The sequence below is a fragment of the Sturnus vulgaris genome, chromosome 24, assembly GCF_052056855.1.
Source record: "Sturnus vulgaris isolate bStuVul1 chromosome 24, bStuVul1.hap1, whole genome shotgun sequence".
Taxonomy (NCBI): domain Eukaryota; kingdom Metazoa; phylum Chordata; class Aves; order Passeriformes; family Sturnidae; genus Sturnus; species Sturnus vulgaris.
The window spans coordinates 5814912-5842519 of NC_142266.1; the positions used below are offsets into that span (position 1 = coordinate 5814912).

The 27608-nt window shown below is 49.0% G+C and overlaps 2 protein-coding genes across 2 annotated transcripts; one reads left to right on the top strand and one right to left on the bottom strand.

Annotated features, from left to right (window-relative positions):
* The first annotated feature begins 543 nt into the window (after positions 1-543).
* Positions 544-22252, top strand: S100PBP (S100P binding protein). Its single transcript, XM_088178182.1, has 4 exons — positions 544-1690; positions 1882-1979; positions 2547-2651; positions 21976-22252. The coding sequence occupies exons 1-4, from the start codon at positions 638-640 to the stop codon at positions 22091-22093; spliced, it is 1374 nt and encodes a 457-aa protein (XP_088034308.1). The 5' UTR covers positions 544-637; the 3' UTR covers positions 22094-22252.
* On the bottom strand, positions 11621-27162 carry FNDC5 (fibronectin type III domain containing 5). Its single transcript, XM_014885675.2, has 6 exons — positions 26828-27162; positions 18469-18584; positions 17955-18153; positions 16044-16136; positions 13982-14115; positions 11621-13344 (listed from the first exon to the last, which is right to left on the bottom strand). Exons 1-6 carry the CDS (start codon positions 26904-26906, stop codon positions 13303-13305), a joined length of 663 nt encoding a protein of 220 aa, XP_014741161.1. The 5' UTR covers positions 26907-27162; the 3' UTR covers positions 11621-13302.
* Positions 27163-27608: the final 446 nt, after the last annotated feature.

Here is a 27608-nt window from a genome sequence, read left to right on the forward strand (position 1 = left end):
TTTCAGGTCCAAAGATTCCTTTTGGGATGAATCCTCACTCTGAGGGGAAACAGGGTTTGTTTGTGAATACTTTGGAACTATTGAATTTCACAGGAAGGTTCTTTATCTGATGATCTTGGATTATAATGAGGATTTTGTGTGAGTCTCTCAATGACTAATTCCCTGACAGGGTTCCTCTTCCTTTGCTCAGCTTTTCCCAACCCCAAAAAAAGATTTTTAAAAAATGTGTTTATTTATCTCTGAAGGGCAGAGGTTGAGGGGGTTGAGACGTTTGGAGGTTTTATTTAATGTTTTGCAGTTTAAAGCTGTAATTTGGGATTCCCGGGGTCTGCTGTGAGGCACTGGCAGCAGTTTGGGAGCAGAGGGCAATCATTGGGATTTCCACTGGTGCTGCTTGAGGGAACACTCAGGGATGAAGGATTGGTTGGGACCTAAAACAGTCAAGAGCAGAGATCAAATTGTGGTGGTTTTGCCTTCCCTGTTAAATCCCAGCATTTTGGGGATCCTTTCACTGAGGGTGTCACTTTTTACTGGCAGGTTGGAGCTGAGTCCTGCTGGTTCCTCCTCTGGAAGGGCTGATCAAAGGCCACCAGCAGCAGATGAGCCTTTAGAGCTGGAAGCAGAGCTGCAGGAAGCCATGGGAGACAGTTCCCCTCCTTCCCCTGGGCTCCATCAGGGATTCAAGCAGGACCCAGCCCCCAGGAGCAAGAGGCTGTCGGATTCTGCAGTGCAGGTGCAGGCCCTGCAGTCAGCTAAGAAAGCCTGCGTGCTGAGCCGTGGCTGCAGCACTCCAGATCCAGCAGGGAATCCTCTGTTCCCTTCCCCAGGCTCTGGCTTCTCCTTTTTTCAGGATGAGAGTGGCCAGGATGAGGTCGGTGCCAGTTTTTCCGTGTCCAAATATGACGACGTGGCCATTTCCCTGAACATCAGCAGGTGTTTCGACGACAGCGAGATGGATGATTCCCTGCTGGAGCTGTCAGGCAGCGAGAAAGGGAATTCCCCCTTTGATTACACCGAGGAAGAGATCCAGGAAATCCTGGCAGATGATTCCATGGAAGCTGAGCAGCAGCAGCAGCACCTTGCTGGTGAAAGCCACTTGAGCCAAAGTGCGAGTGGGGAGAGCGACAAGGCCGAGAGCAGCGGCTGCACCATGGGGACATCGGTCAGTGAGGTGGCCTCAGAGGTTACAGAGGAGCCAAAAGAACCTCAGGGACATCCCTCAGGCAGCTCTGGGTGTGATCCTGGCTTTTTAAATGCTCTGGATGGGGCCCAGCTGCAGCAGGAGCTGGACCTTGACCTGCAGGAGCTGCTGAGCCTGAGCCCGTTTGCCGCCGCCTGCTCCGATGAGGCTCTGGAGGAAAATAACCTGGAAAGAGAAACTTTGGATGCAATGATAGATGATTGCTTGGGATATTCCACAGCTGCTGGGAGGTGCATTCCTGAAAAATCCTCAGAAGGGGTGATGCCTAAAGGCCAGGAAAGCCTGGCTCAGGATTGCCCAGGAAGATCCGTGCCCTCATCTGACCTTCCCTGTGGCCAGAGCACAGGGGATGAGAGTCCAGCATCTGTGTTGCCACCAAAAAAAGAACTTCCCAAAGCAGCAACGAGCTGTTCCTCAAGGAAATCAGGCTCTCTAGAGGATGCTGAAAGGGAATCCACAGGAGCTGAGCAGCCACCAGGCAGCACTAAAGTAAATTCACATCTTCATTCTTGTAACTTGAATGTTTTTAATCCCATCCCTTTGGATTTGTCCATGTGCACATAAGTGCTGTGTTTATACAGGGGAAGTTTTTCAAGTGGATTTTTTATATAACTCGATAAGCAAAACTTACATGGAAAAGTTTTATTACACATTAATCCCCTTTTTCCTTCCCTTTCCAGTTAAGTGACACAGCTGTAGGCCAGACTGGGCAGGAAGAGCCACTCAGAGGGAAAAAAAGTGGCAAAATAATTCTTGTCCCACGGAAGGAGGAAGAAAGGTAATTTCTTAAGAAATCTGCACTTTGGAAACCATCCCACCCGTTTCCTCCATCACTTTGTTGGCCGTGGGTTTATTTTTATTTTTAAATTAAGCCGCACTGAAACAGTGGGAAAACAATAAATATTTCACCCTAGAAGAGGGTGAAGAATATGGGGAAATGGGAAAGGAGGTGGGTCAGGCAGTTTGGGGCCGTGGCGTGCAGGCAGGACAGGGGATGTTTGTGCCTCTCTGGCTGCTCCTCCCGGAGCCTTTCCCTGCAGGTGGCAGCAGCAGAGCGGCTCAGGATGTTGCTCTTGCTCTTCCCCGCTCCTGGAGGCGGCACATCGGGGCTTTTCTCCGATGCTGTGGCGTGAAAAAGCTGCTTTTGAGAGCTCCCTGCGGTGACCGGCTGCATGTTTTATCTTTGTAGTTTTACTCAAATAAATACTTTTATTTTTTTTCAATCCCACAACAGCGCCACAAGAATATAATGTCTGCCACAGTTCTGCCCTCTCTGTCAACTGTAACCTAATGTAAAAAATAACCTAAAAAAAAAAAAAAATTAACACAATTTATTATTTTCAAGGCCGAAACAACGGACCTGCATTTCAGAAGCACAGCCTGAGCAAAAGAAACGTTTCTCTCCAGGCTGTGCCAATCCAAGTGAGGAAAAGTGTGGCTATTACCTCAGGTAACCCCCAGGTGGGATGGGATGAGGCTGGTGGGGAGGGAAAATTGATCTCTTGGCTGGCTGGACTTGAATTCTTTGTTTGGAGTGTGTTTGTTTTCAGAGGGGAATAAAAAGTGAATGGGACACTATTGTACACTGCCATGCACAAAATTCCTGCACAGGAATCTGCCTGGCTCCAGAGCTGGCTCAGAGGAGTTTCAGAGATATCTGGAAAATATTGTGAAGGGGTTTGGTGTGGAAAATCAGGGATGCTCCCAAAGCAGGTTTGTATTCCCTGGGAAAAGCAGAGCTGAGCTCTGGTTTGTTCTGTTGAGGATTGACTTGATCTTGTGAGTTCACAACTACCCCAGAATCATCAAGATTGGAAAAAACCTCCAAGAACATCGAGTTCCCACCTGATCACCAGCCCAGAGCACTGAGTGCCACCTCCAGGACTCCACCACCTCCCTGAAACCTGTGAACTCACTCTGGGGGAATCTGGAGCTCAAATGCTGAGATTTGGGATCAGACTGGGGAAATCTTGAGCTCAGATGCTGAGATTTGGGATCAGACTGGGGGAATCTTGAGCTCAGATGCTGAGATTTGGGCTCAGACTGGGGGAATCTGAAGCTCAAGTGCCGAGATTTGAGTTTATTTTTGACACTTTCTCTGTGTTGCCTCAGCGGTGTCATCCAAGAGCCACCGACTGCGGGGGTTTGCAAAGGAAGGTGCTGCAAAGAGCAGGTTTGGATTTCAGCTCATGGGTGGCAGCTGATGGGTAGGACTGGGATGTTCTGAGAGGCAAAATATTCTGGTAGCTTCCAGCCACGGCTCCCCGTGGTTATTTTGAGTGTTGATGGGTGCAATAATTGCCATTTCTTGCGAGGCACAAGAAGCTGACAGTTGTGTGTGTGTGTGTGTGTGTGGAGCCTGCACTTAGGCAGGCAGCAGGAACAGCTGCATTGCCACAGGGCTGCTTCAGAGGATGAATCCAGCATAAGTAATGCAGAGGGGACGAGGCAGGGAAAGCTAAAATGGCCTTGTTTTCTCTTGCTTTCAAATTAAAAATGCAAGACGTATGTCGTGAGTCACAAAAAATCAGGCAGGAGCTCTAAAGGAGCCAGGCTGAGGAGTGAAATGGAGCTCTCTTCTGCTGGGGAAGAACATTGTCTGCGATGCACACAATTTGATTTTCTTATTAGTGCAAAGCTTTCTTATTCCAAATAGCTGTAGGCTTGGAATTCAGCCCGACAGACAGCGTGGGCTCTGCCAGTTGTCCCAGGTGAGAAGCTCCTGGGTGGGCTGGCAGTGCCCTGGGTGCTGTGTCCCTGCACCTGGAGCTGCAGCACTGTCCTGCCTCTGTCATTTGCATAGGAAATGCTGAGTGATTCCCAAGGAATTCATGAAGGAAAATCAGCAGATTTAGAGCCAGCAAGGGAATTCCTTCTGGGAAGGAACTAATATATTGCTGCTACAAATCTTCAGCTCTGTTTTGAGTTGCAAATCTCCTGGCATTTGTCTCAGGGTAATGTTTGCTTTGCTATCCCATCTTTTATATAATCTGTCTGTTCTTCCTTGGATCCTGGCTCTTGCTGCTGTGCTGTCTGAGGGAATTCCAAGCTGGCTACAGCAGAGATTTTGTCTTTTCCCTTATCTGCATGGTGGCTTGCACTTGCAGGAAATACAGCTTTCATATATTTAAATACAACTTCCATATATAAAAAATCCATTTTTCATATAAATATCTTTTATAGCTGCATATGTCTCATATATATTCTCATATTGGATGACTGATATTCTTATATTGGGTGATTGAGTGCTAAAAGTCACACTGACTAGTTGGAAAAAAATCCTTTTATATTCAGAATAAACTTCTCACATTGAGCCATCTCCAGACAACCCCATGGCTCAACTTGTGCTTCCTCTCATTCTGCTTTCTAGATGCTGCTAAATCCTAATATATTCATTTATTTGCAGCCTCCCCAAAGAATTTAAATGCTGCTGAGGCTGTGCTGGAGCAGATGTAAAAATGAACTGTGATTTGAGCATCTGCTTGGCAATGGGGGGCTGATAATTGACCACACAAGATTTCTGCCAGCTGACCATTTGTCAGCGTTTGCACTTTGTTATTGCCCTTTATCCTGCAGTAAATGGAATTATTTCCTTCCTGATGAGATCCTCTTTGGCAATCCTGGGGCTGGATCAGCTACACAAATAATGAGGCTTTTAAAACTGTGTAATTTGGAGCAGAATCACAGAATGGGTTGGGTTGGAAGGGACCTTAAAGATCGTCCTGTTCCAGCCCCTGCCATGAGCTGGGAACCTTCCACTGCTCCAGGCACCTCTGGGAAGCTGAGCTGGCTCCTGTCTGACCTCCATCCATTTTTTTTTTTCCCAACCAGAAGCTCTCCTTGAGGCTTGGTGTGTTTGCTAGAGGTTTTTGATGCTTTTAAAAATTCTACCAGACTTCTCACAACCTGGCAGAAACCCGATAAATTATTTCCTTGGATCTCCCTGGAATCAAAGGGAGAGGGAGAAGGAAATACCATATAAAGAGGCACAAACCATCTGGTTTTACTGTAATAACAAAGATCAATATCTTAAAAAAACCAGACAGTGTGTTTAAGGTGATGGAAAGGGAGAGCAGTGTCAGGCAACAGATGGAGAAACAAATCTGTGAAATACAAATGAACTCTTTGCTAGCAGACTCTGCCTTGAAAGACTCTGGTCTCTTGATTGATGCTGAGCTGGCTGAGGGGGGGAAAAAAAACTTAATCTTGAAGCAGTTTTTACCTGCCCAAATTAATTTTGCTTGGATGGAGAGCGGGCAGGGAAGGTACAGGACTGGGGCTGTGCTGACATAAAGGAAGAATTCCATTTAGTGGCTGAGCTCAGGAGGGAGATTTCACTTCAAAGCAAATGAAATCCACCTCCAAACCCTAAATTTCAGGATGTATGGGATGGGGTAGGAATTGATAAAGTGGATTTTTAAGTTTATGATGAGGGGAGTGAGAAGTTCCCTGGTTCAGAGTGTGATACTCCTGCTCCAGAGGCTTCTCTAGTGGCAAAGCTGAAATAATCAGAGCTCCTGCTTTCTAAAGGAGTGGAATTTGCCTGAAAACCTCATCCCAAATCTGTAGTTGGGTCTTGACTGTTGTGGAAGGAATGAGGATGTGCCCGAGGAGAAAACTCCAAAGGTTTTAAGGACTGTTCCATGGCAGCTGAGTTTATCCAACTCCCTTTCCTCAGGCCAAAAGCAGCCCTGGGGTGGATGGTGAGGCACTGAGATAAATTCATCCAAATATTTATTGGGATTAATCTGCCCCTGGGACTTCCCCTCTTGGAGAGGAGCTCCAATCTTTTCCTGGAGTGAGTCAGGGTGAAAGTTTGTCCAAGTCCTTGTTTCTCCTCAGGGGTGAAAAGTGCACCCCTGGCAGTAGGAAATGTTCCCTCTGTTTTTATCACCTGTTTCACCTCTGACTCAGAAGGCCAAGAGAGGGAACTGAGATGTAGGAAAGCTCCAAATCTCTAAAAAAAGTCTCTAAAAAATCTCCAAATCTCTACACAAGTCCTGATTTCTTCTACACTCACTGCAGACAATGGGAACAAGTGAGAGCTTGCCTTGGAGAACCTCCCTTCCTCCCAAACAACCCATGGATTTCTCCAGAAAAAACTTCTAAAAATCCCTTCTAGAAGTATCAATTTGTGGCAAGAAGTTCTTCCTTTGGGTAAATAGGAGCTGAGCCTGCAGTTTCTGAAGGGATTGCTGGGGAGACACCGTGTTCCCTGGATTCACATCCAGCACGTGACTGCAGCATGGAAAATCCTTGGAGTTTGGACTGGGCAAGGACTCTCTGCTGTGCTGAGAGCCTCTGGGAAGGGCAAAAATTCCAGGAATTTTGAGCTCTGAGTGCAATCCAGACCGAGCAGCTTTGGCTGGAGCCCTTCTGGTCACTGCCTGTTGCTGCTGAGCAGTGAAAATAAAACTCTCTGTGCCAGGCAGATGTTCCTGCTCCAAACCAGATGTTTGGACAGTGCTTTTGCAGGAGTAACCCCCATGGTTGGATTTTGCTTTGAAAACCGGATGCTTTTGCAGTTTAAAAATGTGATTTCCTGAGTTAGGCTCATCCCTGGGTATAAATAAGATCAAAATAAGGCAGAAAAGTTGTTTTGCTTTTCAAAACACAGATGGGACAAAGCTTTGTAGCACTCTGAGGCCTGCAGATAACGAAGTCCCTTGAAGTAGTTTGGCTTTTAATCTTGCTTTTCTGAGGCTGCCTAAAGTTTGTGGGGTTTTGTCTTTCTATTTCAGAACGTGCAAATGAGAGGATTTAAGGTGGGTGCAGCAGTTTGTGAAGAAAATTTTCTTTTTTTTTTGTTTGAAGCTGAACCTTCAGCCTTTGTGGTGGGCCAGGGAGAAGCAGCTTTGTAAATTTGGGGATGAAGCACCAGGCAGAATTCCTGAAAGGAACTTTGATGTTCTCACTTCTCAAGGTGCCTTCTTAGGATGTGGTTTCACTTTGAAAACCTCCTACCAAGAAAATCAGCTGTGAGCACCAAGGAAATGGAGATTTGTTTTCAGAGATGCTGCTGCTCCAACCTCATCCAAATACTCCTCTCATGTTTATTTTTACTTTTTGACTGACTTTTTTTTTTTTTGCAGAAATTCCCCAAATTCCAATTCATACCCAATGGGTGAGCAAGAACTTGGCCAAACACCACAATTTCCAGTGAATTCCTGAACATTTCCAGTGCAACCCCATTGGATTTTGCTGCTGAGGGGCTGTGCTGGTTCTTGTTCTGCATTTAGAGGTGTTAATTGGTCTGGTTTTAAGTTTCACATGTAACTTCTTCTGCAAAAGCATTTCGTGAGATTTGCTCTTGAGTTTAGAAATATTTTGCAGCTTTTAGATGTCATTTTCTTCTTTCCTGTGCTACTGAGCAACTCCAAATGAGTTGGAGGTGGATAGGTTGATCTTCCCAGGGGTGCCAGCAGGGCCTTGTGACTCCTTTAGATATTTAGAGGTGGAATTTTGGAGAGCAAATTAAGTTTATTCAGGCAGCAAATCATCTCATATTTTTCTCATCACAATCTGATTATTTTTGGAGATGCTTTTGGCTCGTGTGATCTTAAAGAAATCAAAGATTTTTGGCTCGGTGCTGATGTTTTTTTAAACGTTGTGCTTCATAGATTTTATTCTGTGGCACCCAGAGTGGCACAGGAAAACAGGTGAAGTTTCTCCCTGCCCTGAATGTGCAGTGATTGAGACAGGGAGAATGGAATTAATTTATCCAAAGGATCAGCACTGAATGACTGCACAAACTCCCAGATATCCCAGAATCCAGGCAGGAAGGAACCCCCATGGACAGAATTTTTGGGACTGGGGCAAGGCCAGTGGCAGAGCTTTGTGATGTGGCAGGTCCTTGGTGCCACCAGAGCCTCTCAGGTGACTTTTACCTCTGTCATTTTTATTTACAGAGAGCTTTGCATTGAGGGAGAAGGAGAAATCCCTTGGAAGCACGTGAGGGTTCATGGCTTTTAAACCAGTGAACCTCAGCAATTAATTTATTTGAAAAAGGAATCATTTACCTGTGGACTGGGGACGATTTCACCTGATCTCCAGGGAATGCCAGGACAGTTTGGGTTGGAAGGGACATAAAGATCATTCAGATCATCTCAGTCAGGGCAGGGACACCTTCCACTATCCCAGGTTGTGACAATCCCTGTCCAACCCAACCTTGGACACTTCCAAGGATGGAAATTCTCAGCAGGCAGCTCCTGACGGGGCTGGTGGTGGAGCAGCACCAGGGCAGGAGGGGATTTGTGTTCTTTGGGAGTGTAAAACTCTGCCATGAAGCAGCTCTGCCCTTTGGGAAAGATTTAGGCTTCTAAATTTGCAGCTTTAGCGCTGCAAATTTCCTTCTTTGACATTACAAATGATTCACATCTGAATGGTGGAGAGAGGAGGGAGGGATTGTGGATTAAGCCTTCATGGAAGGACAGAGTGTTTTGCTGTGTGTTTGCTGTTAGAGAGCAGCCAAGGGCCCTGCTGATGATTTTTGCTGTAGTAAAACCCAGTGATATCAATAAAAACTGGAATAAAACCGGCTTTGTGCAAGCCCTGTGTGAGCTCTGATGAAATGCCTCACAATTAAAAATTTAATAGTGTTCATCAATGTATTGCAGCCAGCCAACAGCAGCTGGAAAACAATGAGACTGAAATGAAATCACTGTGTGGGGATTTTTTTTTTTTTTTTTGCCTTCCACTCAAAAACTATTCAGCTCTTCCCTGTAAGGAGGAAGAAATTACATCCTGAAACTGGAAATAATGGAAGCTGATAATATTGTCCCTTTGGTTTGGGTTATTTAGATGCAGAATAGGACTGGATGATATAAATAGGTTTTATTTAGGAGTTGGTGGCATTAAAGGTGGGGATTTTGTGAGGACAAGGATGCTGCAAAGTGTCAAATGGCATCGTGGGGCTCTGTCATTATTGCCACTCAATGGCTCTGCATCCAAATTCCAAGGAAAAAAGAGATTTTTTTTTTTTTTTTTTTTCTGGCTGCCAGCTTTGCTGCCTCCATCTGGGAATCTGAAATTCAAGCTGTGCCTTCCCCGGCTCTGTCACTAATAATGAAGATTCTTCATTTGGAACTTACTTAACCAAAAATTGAGGCTGAAGGAGAATCCAGATCCTTTTTCCTGCAGACGTGTGGGCTGCAGCACCACCAAGGGGGAATAGCATCATTTGAATGCCTGAGGTCACCAGACAATTCAATAGACACCAGATTTGTGGAGGAAACAGAAGATATTTTAGCATAACAAGCGCGTTGATCAGGCAGCTTTTTAACAAACGCTGGAAAAGCTGATTGAATTTGGTCAGCTCTGCTTCCAGACGAGGCGGTAATAGCTCATTACGCGTCGTTAGGAAGCTTTTTATTTTTTTTATTTTTTTTTTTTCTATAAATCTGGGGGAAATTACATTTGGTAGAACATATGGTGTCATCTTCAGCTCTCTCCTCGGGAAGCACAGACCTCGAAGAAGTGCCGAGTTCTGCTGGGGAAAAATGGGATGTGCAGCTGTGACATTGGCTTTGGAGCGATGTCACCTTTCCCGTCTTTGGCAAACACAGCCATCAGCAGCCTGCTCCTCTCTTTGGCATCTCCGTGACCAGCTGAGATTGTGCTAACACTTTTCCTCCGTGTAGGTGTTTCCTCCTCGGTTTTTATTGAATCCAAAGTGCCTCGTGTTCCCGTTTTTTTTTTGGTTTTTTTTTTTTTTTTTTTTTCTCCTTCGGTGCCTGGTGGCCCGGGGGAGGAGGGTGACAAGTGGCTGGGGCTGTGTTGTGAGTTGGGAAGGACACGCTGTGCAGGATTGTTTGCTCCACACTTCCTCCCGCGGCTCCTCTTTGCTAAACTCGTGGGGGAGGAATCTATTGGCTAAATTGTACTTGTAGGCATAATATTACAGTGCTGGGAAGGAGGGAGGAGAGAGCTGTGCTTAACTCGAAACACGCCTTGGCTGTGCTGGCAAAGGGTTTTGTTTGCAGTTCCCTTGCTCCTATTGTGCCCCCGAATTTCTGCTCAGTTGGTTCTTGGAAATCACCGGGATTTATCCCGAGCCAGCTGGGAGGGCTTTGCTTTGAGAGATCAGCAGGGAATGAACCTCCCTGGGATCCCTGGCACAGCAGCCCACTCCCACTCGGTGCTTTTTAATATTTATTGAAACCTCCTTTTTTTTTTTTTTTTTTTTTTTTTTTTTTTGCAGCTCTCGCTCCCAACAATGAGTCAAAATCAGCACTCAGGGCAAAAAAAAAAAAGAAACACGTGTGGGGACGTGGGTGGTCTGGAGGGTGTGTTGTGCTGTGGCCCAGCATGACTTCCCTCAGTGTGTCTTGGGTTTATTTTTGCTTGATCTCTTGCCTTTATTGACTGTAAAACACCTCAGGAGTATTTTTTGGCAGCTGCTGATGGGAACGAGGCCTCTGTTCTAAAGATGGGTTTAGGATTGAACTCTCCCCGTGGCTGACTCTCATGGGTTACAGTGGAATTTAATACCCACACAACAGTTAAAGCTTTGATGTTTATGACCCTCAGAACAAGAGCATTTTAAATAACTTTCTTCTCTTTTAACCTTTTCTTAAAGTGTGGATTTACTTCATCACTTCAATTCAGAGTGGCTGAAAAATTTCCTTGAAGGGAATCATTTGAACTGAGTGGTTTGGAGTCCCTGTCTGAGCTGAATTCTGCCAGCCCACATTTGTTTCTCCTCACAAACAACATTTCCTTAACTCTGCAAGCCTGCAGTTATGGGTTATCAAAATAACCCTGGCACCTCCTGCCACATGTGAATATTGAACTCTGCCCCACAGTGACACTTTAAATTTAATTCAGTTCTACCAAATGAGTGATCACATCTCTGTCAGGAAAGAAATAGCTTAAACCTGTCCCTAGGGAACAACAACTGTGGGAAAAAATAGGGATATGGTCTGAATTCTCAGGGACAAGTGGCTTTAAAAACAGCCACACAACCCCCCAAGCTGCCAAATTACCAGACTGGATTTCCTCTGGAGCAGCTCTCCAAGGGCTGCTTGCTTGGCTGTCTGCTCCAGGATTAGGAGAGAGCATCTCCCTTATCATTTTGCACATGCTGTACCATCTGTCCTAAATCTTCCTTTGTGAGGCTCTGGGTTCCAAATTCTATTTCTTCTTTGGGAGATAACAGACGTGGCTGAAGGATTTTGCTAGGTAGAGTTGGGGTGTTATTTATGGTGCAAGTTTTTTTTTTTTTTTTTTTTTTTTTGTCCTGCAGCCAGAACCAACTCTGAACCTCCCTGGGTTTCTCCACCCAGACACTGAGAAAATATTTTAGGTTCTAGGTCTGTTTAGGTTTTAGGTCTGGGAAATACAAAATCCCCCAGTTCTAGGGGGTGTGTGCTGCTGAATATGAAATAATTAAATTACAAGGCATTACAAGGACACAAGAGATGCCTTTAATCTTTTATTGTACATTATAAAATGTTTATTGCTCTGTCTGTATCAGAGGTGGGGACCTCTCCTTCTTGGTGATGGAAGAGTATGTTCAGGCAAAGGATCCTGGAGACACCTTTGGGTTTGGCCTGCCTGGAACCAGCACATCTGCAGGAGAACTTCCCAGTGCCTTTTTCCCAAACTTTTGGGAAAAGCTGGTGAGAGGGGAAGAGGAGAGATGGCAGCTCCTCACTGCCAAGCTGTTCCTTTGCAGGAATTCCCAACCCAGGCTCCTCCAAAGCTTCCTCAGACCAACAACCTCTGTTGGCATTTGATGGAACAAAGTCGGATCCTGCCTCATCCCCTAAGTGCATATGGAGTGGTCTTGTGGAGGAATTAAATAAATACAGATACCCCATGGCACACTACAAAGAGTAAATCTTTTTCATGTCATGGTCCTGCATCTGCCAGCTTTCCAGAGCACCAGCAATCCCCAGGGATCCTGTTCTGTCAGCTTCCAAACTTCCCAAGAGAGAGGAGAAGCCCAGCCCCTTTCCCATCCATCCTCATCTTTTTTTTTGGGAAGGGCTGTCTCCAGCAGACCCCGTGCCATTGCAAAGTCAGAACAGCACAGGCAGGATGTGAAAGAACCAGCCCTTCCCACACAGCAACTTTACTAAAAGAAGTATTTTAAGAACTTAAGCCCTCAGAAAAAGGCCCCCCCAGGCCAGAGCCTTCCACAATAAACAGCTCCTGCCCCTGGAGACCTTGCATAGCAACCGGTATCATCAGGTATTTTGTTTTTTTCTTTGTTTTTGTTGTTGTTTGTTTGTTTGTTTGTTTGTTTTTTTGCTGACTGGCTACATTTTTATGGACCTTTTATCCCATTGGTGGTGTACTCAGGCCCAGCTGAAAATACCACGAAGAAAATGGTTGAAATTATCCTGGAAGCTAAAGAACAGCTTCTGGTGTCCCCTCATGTTGGTCTGTGCCTCAGTGTTCCCCGATTTTTCTGAGGTGAAGAGCACCAGTGCGAGAGAGGAGAGACAGCAGCAGTGGAGAATGTGCTGCAGCCTGGCTGGAGAACAACCAGGGAAGTTCTCCTGGTGGAAATGGAAACTGGGGGATGCCTTTTCTTTTCTTTTTTTTTTTTTTTCTTTTTTTTTTTGTGTGTGTGTGTGTGTTTGAAAAACCCACCTGCAAGACGTGTTACACGACACACATCGATGAACGAAGAGAGGCCAAAATTTGGCTTCTCGGTGGTGTTTGCCATGAGCTTCCCTCCATTCCTGCTGGGAGAGGGATGTGCCTGGGAATACTGCCAGGATGGAGTGACAGTGACACCAGAAAAAGACACAACAGAACCTTGTGCATTCCCAAAAAACCAGGAAAACTATCCCAGAAGATGAAACGTGAGGGCAGAAAGGAGCGTGGGAGTTGCTCCAACCCAGGTGATTCACGGATCCAGCATCACTGATTCTTCTCCATCTTCTTTGTTTGGGTGTCAGGATTTGTTTCTTTTTGCAGGATTTCCCTTCCTGGCCAGATGTTTTGCAGAACACGGATGAGGAGGTGGATGCCAGCGAGTGACAATCACGACGTCTTGTTTTGCAAATCGCTCCGACAATGTTTCACCTCCCCAGTCATCACGGCTCGGAGTGAGAGTGAGGGATGCAGTCCATCTCTCAGGTGTCAGGCTGTCATGCTTCGATGATGTTCACTGAGGGCTTGTTTTTTGGAAACTAGGAGAGAAAAACAAAGGAAAAACGGATGTATAGAAGGGAAAAATCACATCAGAGCTCGGTGCAGTCTGCAGGTCGTGTTTTGTGAAAATTCTCCTTCCCACCTCTTCACGATGATGAGGTTTTAGGCTTGTGGGGGTCATCACTGCTTCTGAACCATCATAAATCATTTAAAACACTAAATAAACATGGTGGAGACGTAAACAGAGACGCGAGGAAGTTAAATTAATTGAAAGAAGTTTGGATAAATTAAAGGCTTGACCTATTTACACTTCGACATTGTGTTACCATCTTTGCTCCTGCTGATTAACTCTCCAGTTAATTGAAGGAGCAGTGTCCTCTTTGCCACGTGCTGCTGTGGGAGGACCCAAGAACTCTTTTTTTTTTTTTTTTTTTTTTTTTTTTTTTTTTTTTTTTTTTTTTTTTCCTCCCTCCAGAGATGCTCAGATCATCCAGAAACGTGGCTTGAAATCTGATTTCTGGCGGCCAGGCAGGATGCAGGAGGTGTGGGAGTGAAGCTCTGCTGTCCTGATCAGCAGAGCCGTGGGTGTGCAGGGTGTTCCCTTCCCTCATCCCTGCTGAGAGGGAGGAATTTTAACAGAGGCTTTTTGGGGGTGATTTAACCCAAAAAGCTCACCTTGCTCCGCAGGAGACCCCCTCCCTGGTGCTCGGGTGTGCTGTTCTCCGAGGGGCTCTTGGCTTTCTCCTTGCTGTTGTTGGGCTCGTTGTCTTTGATGATGTCGTACTGTCTGCAGAACAGGGCGATCACCCCTGCGGGGAGAGAGCATCAGCATCACACCAGCGAGCTGAGCAGCCGGCAGGGATCACACATCCCTCTGGCCAGCAGCGCCTCTGCCTCTTCCCTTCCCTTAATTCCATGCTAAACTAGTTAGGCAGGACGACAGAAGATTAATTATATCCCAAGCTCCCTGTTCTGAAGTGTTTTAAACCCTGCTTTTGGATCTCAACCAACATCAACCCCGCGGTTCAGCGAGCACTGGAGCTCCTGGAATTTGTGCCTGGTGAAAACGCGTCCTCTGCTCCTTGTCCTCTGGAGCTGGAGCTGGCAGAGGAGAGGTTCTGAACCTGCCAGCACCTGCAAATGGGCACCAGCACAAGCTGCGAGTGGAAATTTCCTCCCCCACACACCCAGGCACGTGGAGAGGGAAGCAGGGGCAGCCGTGGCACGTAAGATGACTGCAAATGTCTGTCTGAGAAGCTTTTATGTGATGTTTCCACCAAATAACATCGCTGCCTGTGGATTCCAGACACGTAGGTGAAGTGGATCCAGGCAGATGCTGCTTTTTCCTCCCTGAAAAAAAAATCTTCCTTAATAGCCAAATATATTTAAATCTTCCAGCTTCACGTCATGAACTGCTCTGTAAAAGGAGTTTGGCACTTGCCCCCAGGCTTTATTGATAAACACAGTGGCCCAAATTCTTTCTTTGGGAATGTGGGTAAACGGCTGATTCCAGGAGAAAAGGCGTTAACATCTGCCACAGCCACTCCTTGTGTGATTTCAATGGGTAAAACTGACACACAAAGAAGGAAAATGTCATGAAAAAATCCAGGAACACAAGAGCTGGGGCTTGGCTCAGTCCAGAGCCCTGAGCACGGATTGGTTCCATTTGGATTTTCCCAAATATTATCATACAGGACAGGTTAAAAGCTGCTTAAAAGAAGGCTTTTGTGTATTGAGACCTTTTAAAGAACTCGTTTCATGTCGAGAGATTCTCCCCACACCCCTTTTGCTTTTTTAAATGTAAGTGATTTGTCTGGAAGGGAAATTGTGGGATTAGCAAATTCTTTGTTCCCAGCTGATGGAGTCTCAGATTATTCTACAGCAGGAGATGAATCAGTTGTTCAGTCACCCCATGTAATTATTCATGATTATTTTCCCTGGCAGGGCATTGAAACTGGGATGTGCACAACTAAGACATGGCATAAATGCTGAAAAAAAAATCATAGCCTAGAGGTTCTGGAAATCTTCTAAATTTGTTTAGGTTTTCATGTAATTGTTGGCTTTAGGAATAATTGCTGTCCAGTCTCTGGAGATGCAAATAAAGGCCAAAAAAAAAATTATACATGGATCTGATTCACTGTCACCTGGATTCCTCCATCCCCTTTTGTGATGGGGAAAATTTCTGTGGAAAATTAATCTAAATCTAAATCTAAATTAGTGTGTGTGGAGAGCAGGACTCTTAAATCTCTGTTTAGCCTGAGCATTAGAGTCATAAAATATCCAGAAAATTACTGCAACCTGTAATAACTGAAGGACTCAAGGCATATCCTGCTGGATGTTTGGATCCCTGGAAACATTCCAGGACAGGACTTGGAGCAGCCTGCTCTGGTGGAAGGTTGGGGTGGAAAAAAAATGATCTTTATGTCCCTTCCAACCCAAACCATTCCACAATTCTGTGGCTGAAGGCATCATAATCAGGGCAGTCTGGAAAAAAATGAGATTACAGGATTAGCCATAGGGAATTGCTTCCATCAAATCCATTTTCTGCTTCCAAACTCGAGCTGCAAAGCCCAACCTGAGGTGCCCTCAGAGCTGAGAACTCCATACTTTTTATACTCTATACCTCCCATACTTTTTTTTTTTTTTTGTGGGAGGAAAGGTTTCTTCCATGGTTCCACGTGCAGCCAGGAATTCCTGAGGATATCCCACGGATATTATTTTGAGAGTTGGGACTGACCTGCCCACATGAACAACACCACAACAATGATGAGAATTTCCCCCGCTCGCAGCTGTTGGTTTTTCTTCGCCATCTCCTTCATTGTCACCTCATCTGCACGAGGGCAAAGAGAAACTGTGAGACCCAAAACCCAGCTCAGAGCCTGGTTTAGGAGTGCCCCCGACCCCAATCAGTGTGTCAGGGGCAGAGCCAGCAGGGAGAGAGTCCTGAGGCTTCTTAGGACGCTGAATTAGGATTTAGGAAGGAATTCCTCCCTGTGAGGGTGAGGAGGGGCTGGAATGGATTTCCCAGAGAAATTGTGGCTGCTGCATCCCTGGAAATGCCCAAGGCCAGTTTGGATGAGGCTTGGAGCAACCTGGATAAGTGGAAGTGTCCCTGCTCATGGCAGGGGATGGAACAGGATGAATTTTATGTCCCTTCCAACCCAAACCAGTCTGGGATTGCAGGATTCATCCTGTGACGTGCAGAGGGAGGAGCAGTGGGACAGAGCAGTGTTATCTGTCCCCATGGCTGCTCTCTCTGCTGTCCCTGTCCCTGTTAGTGCCATCTGCACCTGTCACAAAGCCTTGCATGCTCCAGCAGTTCCAGCTCAGGAGCGTGGAGAGCCTGGCAGGATATTTTTCAGCGGAGCCCTGGGATTCAGAAAAGAGCAGAGCCTTTTTGCAGGGCGTAATTCGCCTCCTTGGCTTGAAAACATTAAGGAGATTACAGTTCAGACCCACAGGAAAGGAGCAGTGCTCCTCTTAGGGTTTCCAGATAAACAGCAATTCAGGATTTACAGCCTCCAAATCAGTTTAATAAATAGAGTCAAGGACTTGCATCCTCAGAACCACGACCAAAAGCCCCGGAACGGGCAGGGAGGGACCTGGGTGTCCCCACAGCTTTGCACTGCCAGGCCCTCTTTGGAGCAGGATTCTTGCTGACAGAAAAACCCTCAACAGCCTGGTTTGGCTAAAGAGGAGCAAGTGAAGGAATTTTCAGTGAAGAAGAGCCTGATTTTCTCAGTGAAAATGATTTTCCACCTGATTTTCTCCATGGACATGTTGAAAACCCAGCTGGATGCGATCCTGGACAACCTGCTCTGCTTGACCCTGCCTGGGTGATCTCAAGAGGTCCATTCCAACCTCAGCTCTCTGTGACTTGGCAGGAATGTTGAAAATGTAAGAAAAGTGGGAGCCTCTGGGTATTATTTTCCTCGAAATCCAAGCACAGGAGGCCCTGTGAATCCCACAAGTGGCCTGTGAGCACAGTGGTGTGCCCAGGGGGGGCTGATTCCACATGAGTTCACAAGAATCTCCCCTGGCATTCTCCACTTGTAGGGAGCAGGACACAGAGCTGCCAACCTCCTCCTCACTTGGTTAAATCTCATCTAAAACAGGAGAGGGAGCATCCAGCATCATGTCCCTGTCACCTTGTGCCCCCTCAGCACATCCTGAGAGGACACTCAGCCCCATGAGTGTTTATCCATAGGGTTTCTCCTGTTTATTCCATAGGGTTTATTCTGTTTATTCCACAGGATTTATTCTGTTTATCCTACAGGGTTTATTCTGTTTATTCCATAGGGTTTCTCCTGTTTATTCCATAGGGCTTATTCTGTTTATCCCACAGGGTTTCTCCTGTTTATTCCATAGGGTTTCTCCTGTTTAATCCTACAGGGTTTCTCCTGTTTATTCCATAGGGCTTATTCTGTTTATCCCACAGGGTTTCTCCTGTTTATTCCATAGGGTTTCTCCTGTTTAATCCTACAGGGTTTCTCCTGTTTATTCCATAGGGTTTCTCCTGTTTATCCCACAGGATTTATTCTATTTATCCCACAGGGTTTCTCCCAGCTCCTCTCACCACACAGGATCCTGGTTCCTCTCTGCAGAGCCCTGTGTCCCAGGGGCCACGTAGGAACTCACCCACACTTGCCTTTATTTTTAGAGGCTAGTTTCTCAGCTTCCCTGGGGGTCTTGAAGAGGACTGGCTCACTGGCAGGGCTCTGGCCTTGGATGCTGATGGACTGGACATGCACAATGTACTCAGTGTCCTCCTCTAGGTCCCAGAGGGCACAGGAGCGGGTGGTGGTGTTCACCTCCTGGATGAAGCGCAGCATCCGCACGTCCTTCTTCTGGAAGCCGAGAGAGGAGAGCACAGAGTGGTGGGGGAGAGACCTGCCCGTGTGCATTTCCTGTCACCTAAGGCCACCGATTCCTGCCCTGCCCACCACGTGGATGTGGAGAAACCATCGGGATCCTTCCCTCTCTGCAGCCACCAATGTGCAAAGCGCTGCTGCAAAGGGGGCGGAGGAGCCAAATCCCCTCCGGGACCACGAGGGACAGGACGAGGAGAAATGAGCTTAAACTGCAGCAAGAGGATTTGGGAACCAAGGGAACCTGAGGGGGAGGTGGACATGGCTGAAACTGGGGAATTCTAGGCACGGTACCTGTTGGGAAATTGCAAATCCAATGACAACTTCATCTTCCAGGACATCCCAAGTGACCACAGCTGAGTTGGCTTTCAGGTGTTTGACTGTGACATTTACTGGAGCCGATGGGCTGTCTGTAAGGAGGGAGAGCAGAGCCTTTACAGGGGCAGGAAAGGACTGGAAAAGGACCTTCCTCAGGATCTGTTTTGGATGTGTGACCTGGAAATTGCAGGTACTCCACGACTCAATTCCCAGGGTGGAGCTAAGAGTTGCCACCTGAGAATACGAGTTACATTCAACACGGGTTTGAACTGATAGAGGGGAAATTTAAGTTAAATATAAGGAAGAAATCCTTCCCTGGGAAGGTGGTGGGGGTTGTCCAGAGAAGCTGCCCCACCCCTGGAAGTGTCCAAGGCCAGGTTGGAGCAACCTGGGACAGTTCAAAGTGTCCCTGCCCATGGCAGGGAGTGGGACTGGCTGATCCTCCTGTCCCTTCCAACCCAAACCATTCCACAACTCCATGTGTGAAATACCCAACCCTTGTTCAATTTCTTGAACACCACAGCTGATCCCTGAGCAGCTCATTCATCCCATTCTCCCCTGCCACATTTTTCCCCTGTTGTTCCCTGTTCCAGCTAGACAGTGACAGCTGGGAGGAAATTCCAGCTCTGCCATGGGAACGTGCACACCAAATTCCTTGATCAACATTCCTGAGCTTTGAAATGCAGGAGTGGAGTAGCTGGGAGAGTTTCTTTTGCTTTTCCCTGGCAGAAAATGTTTTTCTTTCAATATTTTGTGGCACATCCAGCGAACATCCACTTGAAGCTGCCAGGACATGGATATTGTAATGTGGAAAGGGCAGGCCAGCAAAGCAGGAGCCTGAGGCTCTGTGTTTATTAACCGAATAAACTCTGTGTTTATTCCCAGTTCTAGAGCACAGCTGAATTTCCAGCAGGATCCTCCCAGCCTTGCCAAGGAGAGCTGGGCTCCTGCACAACCTCCCCAGGAGCCTCTTCCCAAGGGAGCTGCCCAGTCCTGGCATCTCCAGGGAAGGTTTTACCTCCTAGGCTTGGCACAGCTCTTCCAGCTGGACTCTGTTTCTGCTCCTCTGGTCAAATTTAATTCACAATCTTCAGCTTTGCTCTGAACCTAAAGCAGTGAATGCTCTGAGTAGCCCCAGGAGGTCAGTAGAGTGAGGAAGAGTCATTTTATTCCAACTTTTATGAGAAATTAATACTTTTATTTCATTATAACCACCCCTTTGGGGCTGGGACAGGTCACCAGTATATGAGGGGTGCAGTTGTGCCCATCTCCAGTGACATTTGTGGGATTTATTGTCATTCCCAGCCGCCTGGATGGGGCTGAAAATATTCAAGCTGTGGTGTCAGTGTCTGACATCACTCCTGGTGAATGTTCCCCTGGGAACAGAGGAATAACAGGAGCACAGAATTCCCCAGCTGAAGGTCACTTGGCACAGTGATCCTTCATTCCTTTCACAGCCAGTAGGTAGCCCCTTAGGAATAAAATATCTGGAGAAGGCATTTGATTCTCAGTAAGAAAAAAAGTCACTGAATGGCTGAATTCACACAAATCTGGGACTTTAGGAGGAGCAGCAAGTTTGTGATTCCACAGAGGGATGTCATTCCTCTCTGGAGTAATGATGGAATTGGTGTTGATCCAGAGCATTCTCATCTCTCAAGGCCTGGCCCTCATGGAATGAAGCAGAATTCCCCAGGAATCCTCTTGGAGGATGGGATCCCTCACCATCCTCACCCTCCCTGCAAGCCAAGGAAGGAGACAAATCATCCTCCCCAGCCTGGAATAAAAGTCCCTTCCAAACTATGACACGAGGGAGGGACGTGGGTCTGCAGCTTTTCACCTTCCCCCCCCCCGTGACTGAACCAACAAAAGTCGAGTCTAATTTTAGGAAGGGGCAGTCAGCAGACAGGAATGTGCACGGGGAAGGTCTGTGAGTCATGCCTGATGAATTTTTGCTGGAACATACGGAGGACATGACGGAGTTGAGGGATGGGAGACAAAACAAATCTCCAGCTGCAGCCAAGCACTTTGCCCTTCCCTGCTGCACCCAATCCCTGCCTGCTTGTCTTCCCTGGGTATTTTTAGGAGCTAAATTTGTTTTATATAGATATATATATATATATATATATATTTTTTAAGACCTACCACTGACTTAGCCAGCTTCAGTTGAAAAAAAAGAAATGAATTAACCCCACAGGAACAGAGAGCAGAGATCACGGGAAAAAAAGCTGGGAAAAGGGAACAGCACTTGGAGTGTTCAGGTCCCCTTTGAAATTTGTGACCTTGAGGGAGGCACAGCATAAAAAGTGTCCGAGTTTTCTGATGGCATAAGATGTGGGGGAGTTGGGAAGACCTTGAAGAGCTGGAGGAGAGCAAAAAAACTCTTCTGGGAAGTGGTGGGAGAGGGTGGAGAGCTGTGAGGCAGGAGGGAAGCACTCAGCAAAGCTGAAACCCAGAGCTTGAAGGCTCCAAAACTGGAATCTGGATGGAGGTGAGGGAGAAATCCCCTGGAGTGGGTGGTCAAGAATATTCTAGAACCTTTCTTTGTAGGAATACCTGAGAGAGGGACAGGGTGCTGAAGTCAGCAGCTCTAAAATCCAGGAATCCAGGACAGCAGATCCCAATGTGCCTTCCCTTTGCACCCAAATCAGTGATGTCAAACCAGCATAAAAACAATAAAACCAGAATTAAACCGTGTTTGACAGAAATACAAAGCCAGGAAAATGAATTTCCTCCTCCCAGAGCTGTGGAAATAATTTAGAACCAAAATTTTCATCCATGAGTTTGCTTTTCTCCTCGTTCCCAGGAGATGAAGTGATGAGATCATGACTTCCTAAGACCTAAAACACTGTTCCAAGATATTCCACACGACTTTTGGCACCCTGGCCCTGTTGCAGCTCTTTGTTAGTGCCAGCCTGGCTGAGATCAGGTGGAAAAGGTGCAATTCCTGTCATTTCCCACCTGGCTGCAGGGGGTCAGCAGCTCGAGGAGAGCCTCAAGGTGCCAAATCCAATTTTTTTGTTTCCTTCTAGAGTCATGTGCAACTGCTGGAAAACTTTGCTTCTGTGCCTGTGGCAGCCAGGAAAGCTGCTGGTGTTCTGGGAGAGGGTGGGAATGCTGCAGGGATAGCAGGGAATGGGTTTTTAGTGGATCAAGGTGTTGTTTTTTTTTTTTTTTGTGCCAGTTTACTCCAGAGCTGCTGAGGGCAGCACGTTCCCTGTGTGCTCAGTAAGGGAATGGTGCAAGATTCCTGGTTTAACTTTAACTTCATCCCAGTGCAGAATGCTGGAGCAAATCCCACCCTACAAACCGACAGATGATATTTGCCCAAATTTGGATGAAAAAATATCCTCATTTTCATGCCATTTCCCCATCCCTCATTAAGGGAAACCCTGATGATTTAAGCTGAAATCAAGACTTTTTAAACATGCACAGCAACTTAAAAACTGAGGATTTCTAAAATCCCATTTCATTTCCTTCCCACAGACTCCGAAATCTCCCATCCCCCAGGCCTGTGTGTCCCAACCCTCCCTGGTGCCGTCGCACCTGGGGCCCTTTTGGCAGGAGCAGGTCGGAGCCTCCTCTGTGCACCAAGAAATCCTGAGCCCTGGAGATGATCCTCAATCCCTTCCCCATGCTGAGAACCCCTCCCAGCCTTCCATTAAATGTTTTCCTCGTTATTGTTGGAGTTTAATTGGAGAGAGAAGAACCCCTCCCACCACCACACACTTCACAACTGTGTTGTGGACACAGCTGGCACGAGGAAGAGGAGCCCTCCTGCTTCCCTGTGAGTTGGATTCCCCATGGGAGCTGTGGCGTGGATGGGAGGGGTGGGAAAAAGAGCAGGGAAAAGGTTTGTTCCATCCCATTGCTGCTGTCACCTAGGAATGGGGGGAAATGCTGAATTTTGGGGTGTTCAAACCCTGGGGTGTCTTGTAGGGTCAAGGAGGTACCCAGGCCACAAAGGCACCACTGAAGGAAAAGAGGAACCTGTGGAAATATCACAACCCTGGGGTCACCTCAGGCCAGCCAAGTCCAGGCCATAGGTCTGGAATTAAATAAATTAATTCCTATTAATTAAATTAATAGGAATTAAAGTGTATTTCTGGATTTATCTCTCCAGACAAAGGGCCCCCCAAAACCCCCCTGAATTCACTTCTCTTGTGAAGGTGCTTGGAAATTGCATCCTGCCTGAGGCTGTGCTGTATTCCCAGCATTTTCCAGTTCACTCAGCTCCTCTCCCAGGCTGCTCCTTCCCTGCTGGGGAGGGCTTGAGCTGCCTCAGAGCCCCAGGGACATGGGCTGGTGAGCTGAGGCTCTGAAGGAGCTCATTCCCTGCTTTCCAGCTGCCCTTTCATGCAGGAAGCAGCGAATCCCAGCCTTAATTCCCTCGATTTCTGCACCACAACCTTCCCTGGGGATGCAGGAGATGAAAGGACACAACCTGAAAGGAGCATCCCTAAAATCCATGTGATGTTTTGTGCCAGCCCCGCTGCCCTTTCCCTGAGTTTGGATTCACACTGAGCTGCTTTTTGCTGCTTTTCTGTGCTCTCCCAGCATGGATCCCATCCGTGGATGTAATTGCTTGTGGGTTTTATGGGGTGTGTAGGAACATTGGCACATTGCTCAGCATTCCTGGGGGTTTTAATGATGGGAGCCCCAGGGGAATGTGTGGGAGCAGGGATCATTCCTGCTCCCAGCCCCACAGGAAATGGAGCTGTTTGCTCAAATCCAGTGATTTCAAAGAGCAGAGAGGCCAACTGGTGGTTCTTCAGCTGGGAAAGAGGCAATTATTTCCTGCTGACCTCTCACTTCCCTATAAAAATGGGATATTAATAGGCCACCAGCCCCCTCCTGCCCACCTCTTGGCTCTGTGGCTGATTCTTTAGGGAGCAGCTGCCCAAACGTGCTGGAAATGCTGCCAGGGAGCGTGGAGCCTTTTCAGGGAGCACAGGCAATGTGGCCAGCCAGCCATTGGGAATTCCTCAGGGCAGAAGGAAGGAATGTTTCTACCCTGGAGAGTCCCAGAGACAGGCAGGATTCTCTCAGGTCTCCCCAGTGCCATAATTTGGGTTTAAATGCTGCCAACTCAGAGCAGAGTTGTTCTCATCATGGCATGTTTTATCCAGGATCCAAATATCCACGGAGAACTGGGTACCACGGGCTTTTCTACCTCCTCTGATCCCACACCTCTGAGTATCAGAGCAGTCAGAGGGGGTGAGGAAGCCTGAGAATTTCCTGGATGCTGACACCAAACCTCTCCCGGGATTTTGCTGCCTGCTCCCAGCCCAGCTCTGCCCTTGTATCTCGCTTTTTACTGCACACATAAAGATTTGCAGCTTCATTGCTCAATACATTTCTGCTTTTAACTGAATTATACTCGATCCAGGCCCTAAATCAGCCTCTGGGCACTTCATAAACCAGCAAGAGTTTGTTTAGCAATGAACATCCAAAGGGTGAGGATGGATCCAGGGCCAGCACATGGTTGGCACTGCCACGGAGTGCGTGGTTAATAACTGCAAGCACATCTCCCTGGGAGGAATCTCCCTTTTCCACAAACATATTCCCAGCAGGAGACAGCATTTGGAAGAGGATGGCTCAACCTTGGCTGCCTCTCACAGCACCATCCCTGCTGAGAGCCTGACACTGGGGTGAGAAACCTCCCCATCCCAATTAAATCCCTCCCACGCCGAACGCAGAAATCAATAAAATGCTGACGCCACCCATCAGCCAGCCAGGAATCTCCCCGGCCTCTGGCATGGAGGGAAAGGGCTGGAAAGGGTTGGTTTCTTGTTTCCAAATAGCTGAGAGACCTCTCTTGAGTGTGCTGAGCTTGTTGCTTGCCCTGATCCACGGGTGAGCCCAACTCTCGGGTTCAGAATCAGCACCTGGAGTCAGATTGTCACCTTGGCTTTGCTCTCCTTCCCCCCACGAGGCTGGGGGGCTGCTTTGCAGTGGCTCAGAGGGTGAGGACACACTTCAGAGCTGAGCAGAGACCAGCCAGGGGGGTTTGGCACCTTTTTGGGCAGCTGAGGTGGGGCAGCTGTGAAGGGGCTCCTCAAATTGGAGCTTGTGCAGGTCCTGAGAGCTGGCCCAGAGCTGTGCTGGCAGGGGAGGTTTTACCTGAGCAGTTTGTCACCTCTGCTCTCCATCTCACAAAAATAAACCTGACCTGAGCTGCTCTACCTCACAGTGAGGCTGTTTGCAAGGCACAGGGGCCGTGGCCTTCCTTCATCCTTCATTTTGTGATCTTCCATCATCACCCTGCAGCTCTTTGAGCCCTGAGCCCAGCCCAGCTCCCCTCTCTTCATTAGCTCAGCCTAACGAGGAGAGGACTGCTGGCAGAGCAAGGGCAAAATTAAATCCTATTCCTGACTTGCCAACCATCCCAAGTGTTTCCTCAGGGACTTTCTGGAGCAGTGGGAATGATGTGGGCATCACCCACCCAGGTGGGATTTGGTGTGAAGATTATTTCTCAGCCACCTCCTCCTCCTCCTGCTCCTGCTTCCACTCCTCACTCACCTTGGCATCACCTTGGGAAAGAATTGTCCTGCCTGGCCAAAATCCCTGAATTCAGAGCAGGGCCTGTGCTTGGTGCCACTCACCAGCCCTTGCCCTGGCATTGCCAGGGGGGAATTTGCACCAGTCCCCTCCTGGGAATGATGGCTTTAATCTTTCATGACAGGAATTATTTAAAACCCACTCACACAAGCTCTGGATGAACCCTGAAGCCTCCATCCCTGCCTGGGAATGATTTCCTCCCTACAGGCTTTTCCAATGACTCTTGGCTTGTGTGCCTTGGTGGCCTTTTGGCCACCATCATCATCAGGCAGGGCTGGGGACACAGAGCTGGCGGTGACGCTGCCACTACCTCTGTGTGACCTTGGGAAAGTCACTCTGTGCCCTCATCCCTCTCTTCCTGCTCTGGAAAACAGGGACAGCACAAGTTCTGTGCCTCACCTGGGTGCAGGGAGAGCTCATCAGGACCCTTGGCACGGGTGGCACAGAAGGAGGAGGCGGTGGCACCACACCGAAGTCACACAGCTCACTGTGAGCTCCCAGGAACGTGACACGGTCACCTCCCGGGCCAGGCAGGGGCAGGAGATGGTCGTGGGCAGAGACACAACTCCCTGTTTACTCTGGGATGCCAAACGAGGTGATCCAAGGATAAGAAGAGCAGGGAAGTGGCCTAGTTTACAGAAAACCCCGAGTGCTGTCACAATTGCAGACGCCTCCATTGTGCCGCGGTGTTTTCCTCATCGCTCCCTCCCTTTGGGAATGTTTCATTAATCTCCCCTGGATCTGGCAGTTGTGAAACAGCAACTTCAGAAGCCACTGCCTAGCCAAGGGCGGGTGGCAGAGCTGAAGGCATCCAGGGCTTGCTGCAGCCCCCGACGAGGCCAAATGTAACTCCAGCAACTTCCAGGGATGGCTGGAGCAAAGGAATTTCCACTCCCTGGAGCTGTGCATCCCTGATAATCACCCCCAGCCTCCTGGAATGTGAGATATCCTGGCAATCAGCAGTCTGGGAATCAAAGCAGCTGTTCCACCAACATCTTGCAGCCAGCAAAGGACACAGCCCTCGACTGCTTTGGGAGAGTGACTGGTTTGTGCTGGGGAGCTCCACCTGCTCTTTGCACCCACTTTGCACCCACGCAGGGGGTGCTGGGGCCAGTGAAGGCACGAGTGGACTTGGGTCCATCCTGGTAGCTCCAAAATTAAGTCCAGCTCAAGGCGTCACTGCTTTCACCAAACATCCCCCAGTCCAGGTGACCTGCTCAGCTCGGAGGGGCCTGGTTTTTGTGGCTGGGGTGTGCAGTACCCCTGGGCAGATGGTTCCTCTGGGACCACCGTGGCTCCTTTGGGACCACCAGGCTCCCAGCAGAGCCCTGGACAGCCGGGAAGGGGCATTGACAGAGCAGACCCGGCTTTGCCCCCTCCACTCTGCTTCAGCCCTGTGACACCAAGCGGGGCCGCTGCTCAGGTGCCCAAAACCTGTCACTGTCCCTGCCCAGCGCAGGGCGAGGGGCTCCTCTCCCTCTCCCCGTTTCCACATCTCCACGAGCCGCCCTCCCCGGGGGTGCCCGGCTGCGATCGCCCACGCTGGGACACGGCGGGGGCTCGGATCGCCCGGCGCTGCCCGAGCCCGGTGCCGCGGGGCTGCGTGTCCCAAATCGCCGCCTCTTCCGCACCCAATTCCATCCCGGCAAAGTCGCGGCGCCCCAAAACTCCATCCCCTCGGCTCAACCCTGCCCGCTCACCCCGCTTCCCACCGGGGGTCTCTCCTGGCACCGAACCCCCTCCCCACATCCCCGGTAGCCGCTCCCGGGGCCCGTACCTGCCTCCACCGGGCGCAGACCGGCGTAGCTGAAGCAGAGCAGGAGCGCGGCGCCGGTGCAGCCGAGGAAAGGCTCCATCCCCCGCGGCCGCTCGGGGCCGGGCCGAGCCGTTCCGGGCCGGGCCGGGCCGGGCCGGGCCCCGCCGGCGGCGCGTCCTGCGGGCGCGGCGGAGCCGTTCAGCACCGCGGAGAGCGCCGGGGCCGGTGCCGCCGGTGCCGCCGGTGCCGCCCGGTGCCTCCCGGTGCCTCCCGGTGCCTCCCGGTGCCGCCGGTGCTGCCCGGTGCGGCGGGGCTCTGCTCAGCCCGGCTCTTCTCGGCTCGGTTCGGTACGGTACGGTACAGCTGGGCTCGACCGGGAGGCGGCCCCGCCGAGCCCCGGCTCCGCCCGCTGCAGCGCCGGGCAGCCCCGCTCCGGTCCCTCCCCCGGCCCCGGGGGCGGCGGGACGGGAGCTGCTCGGGCCCCCCGCCCAGCACGGCCCCGCTCTCTGCCTCAGTTTCCCCGGCCCACTCCCGCCCTCCCGGGGTCCCGGCACTGCCCTCCCGGGGGCTGCTCGGACAACCGGGGGTCCCACTCGCAGCCGAGAGCAGCCCCAGGGTGCAGCAGAGGGGATGGGGCCCCGCCCGGGTGTCACACAGCCCCTGCGGGTCACCAGGAGCTAAATTCCGTGGGAAGGGGATACGAGGAGCCTCTGGAATTAGCCGTGCCTCCAGGTTAATTAATCTGCACCCTCTGATTGATGCTCGCTGGTGATGGGAATAGAATCCAAGTCCCCAAATCATC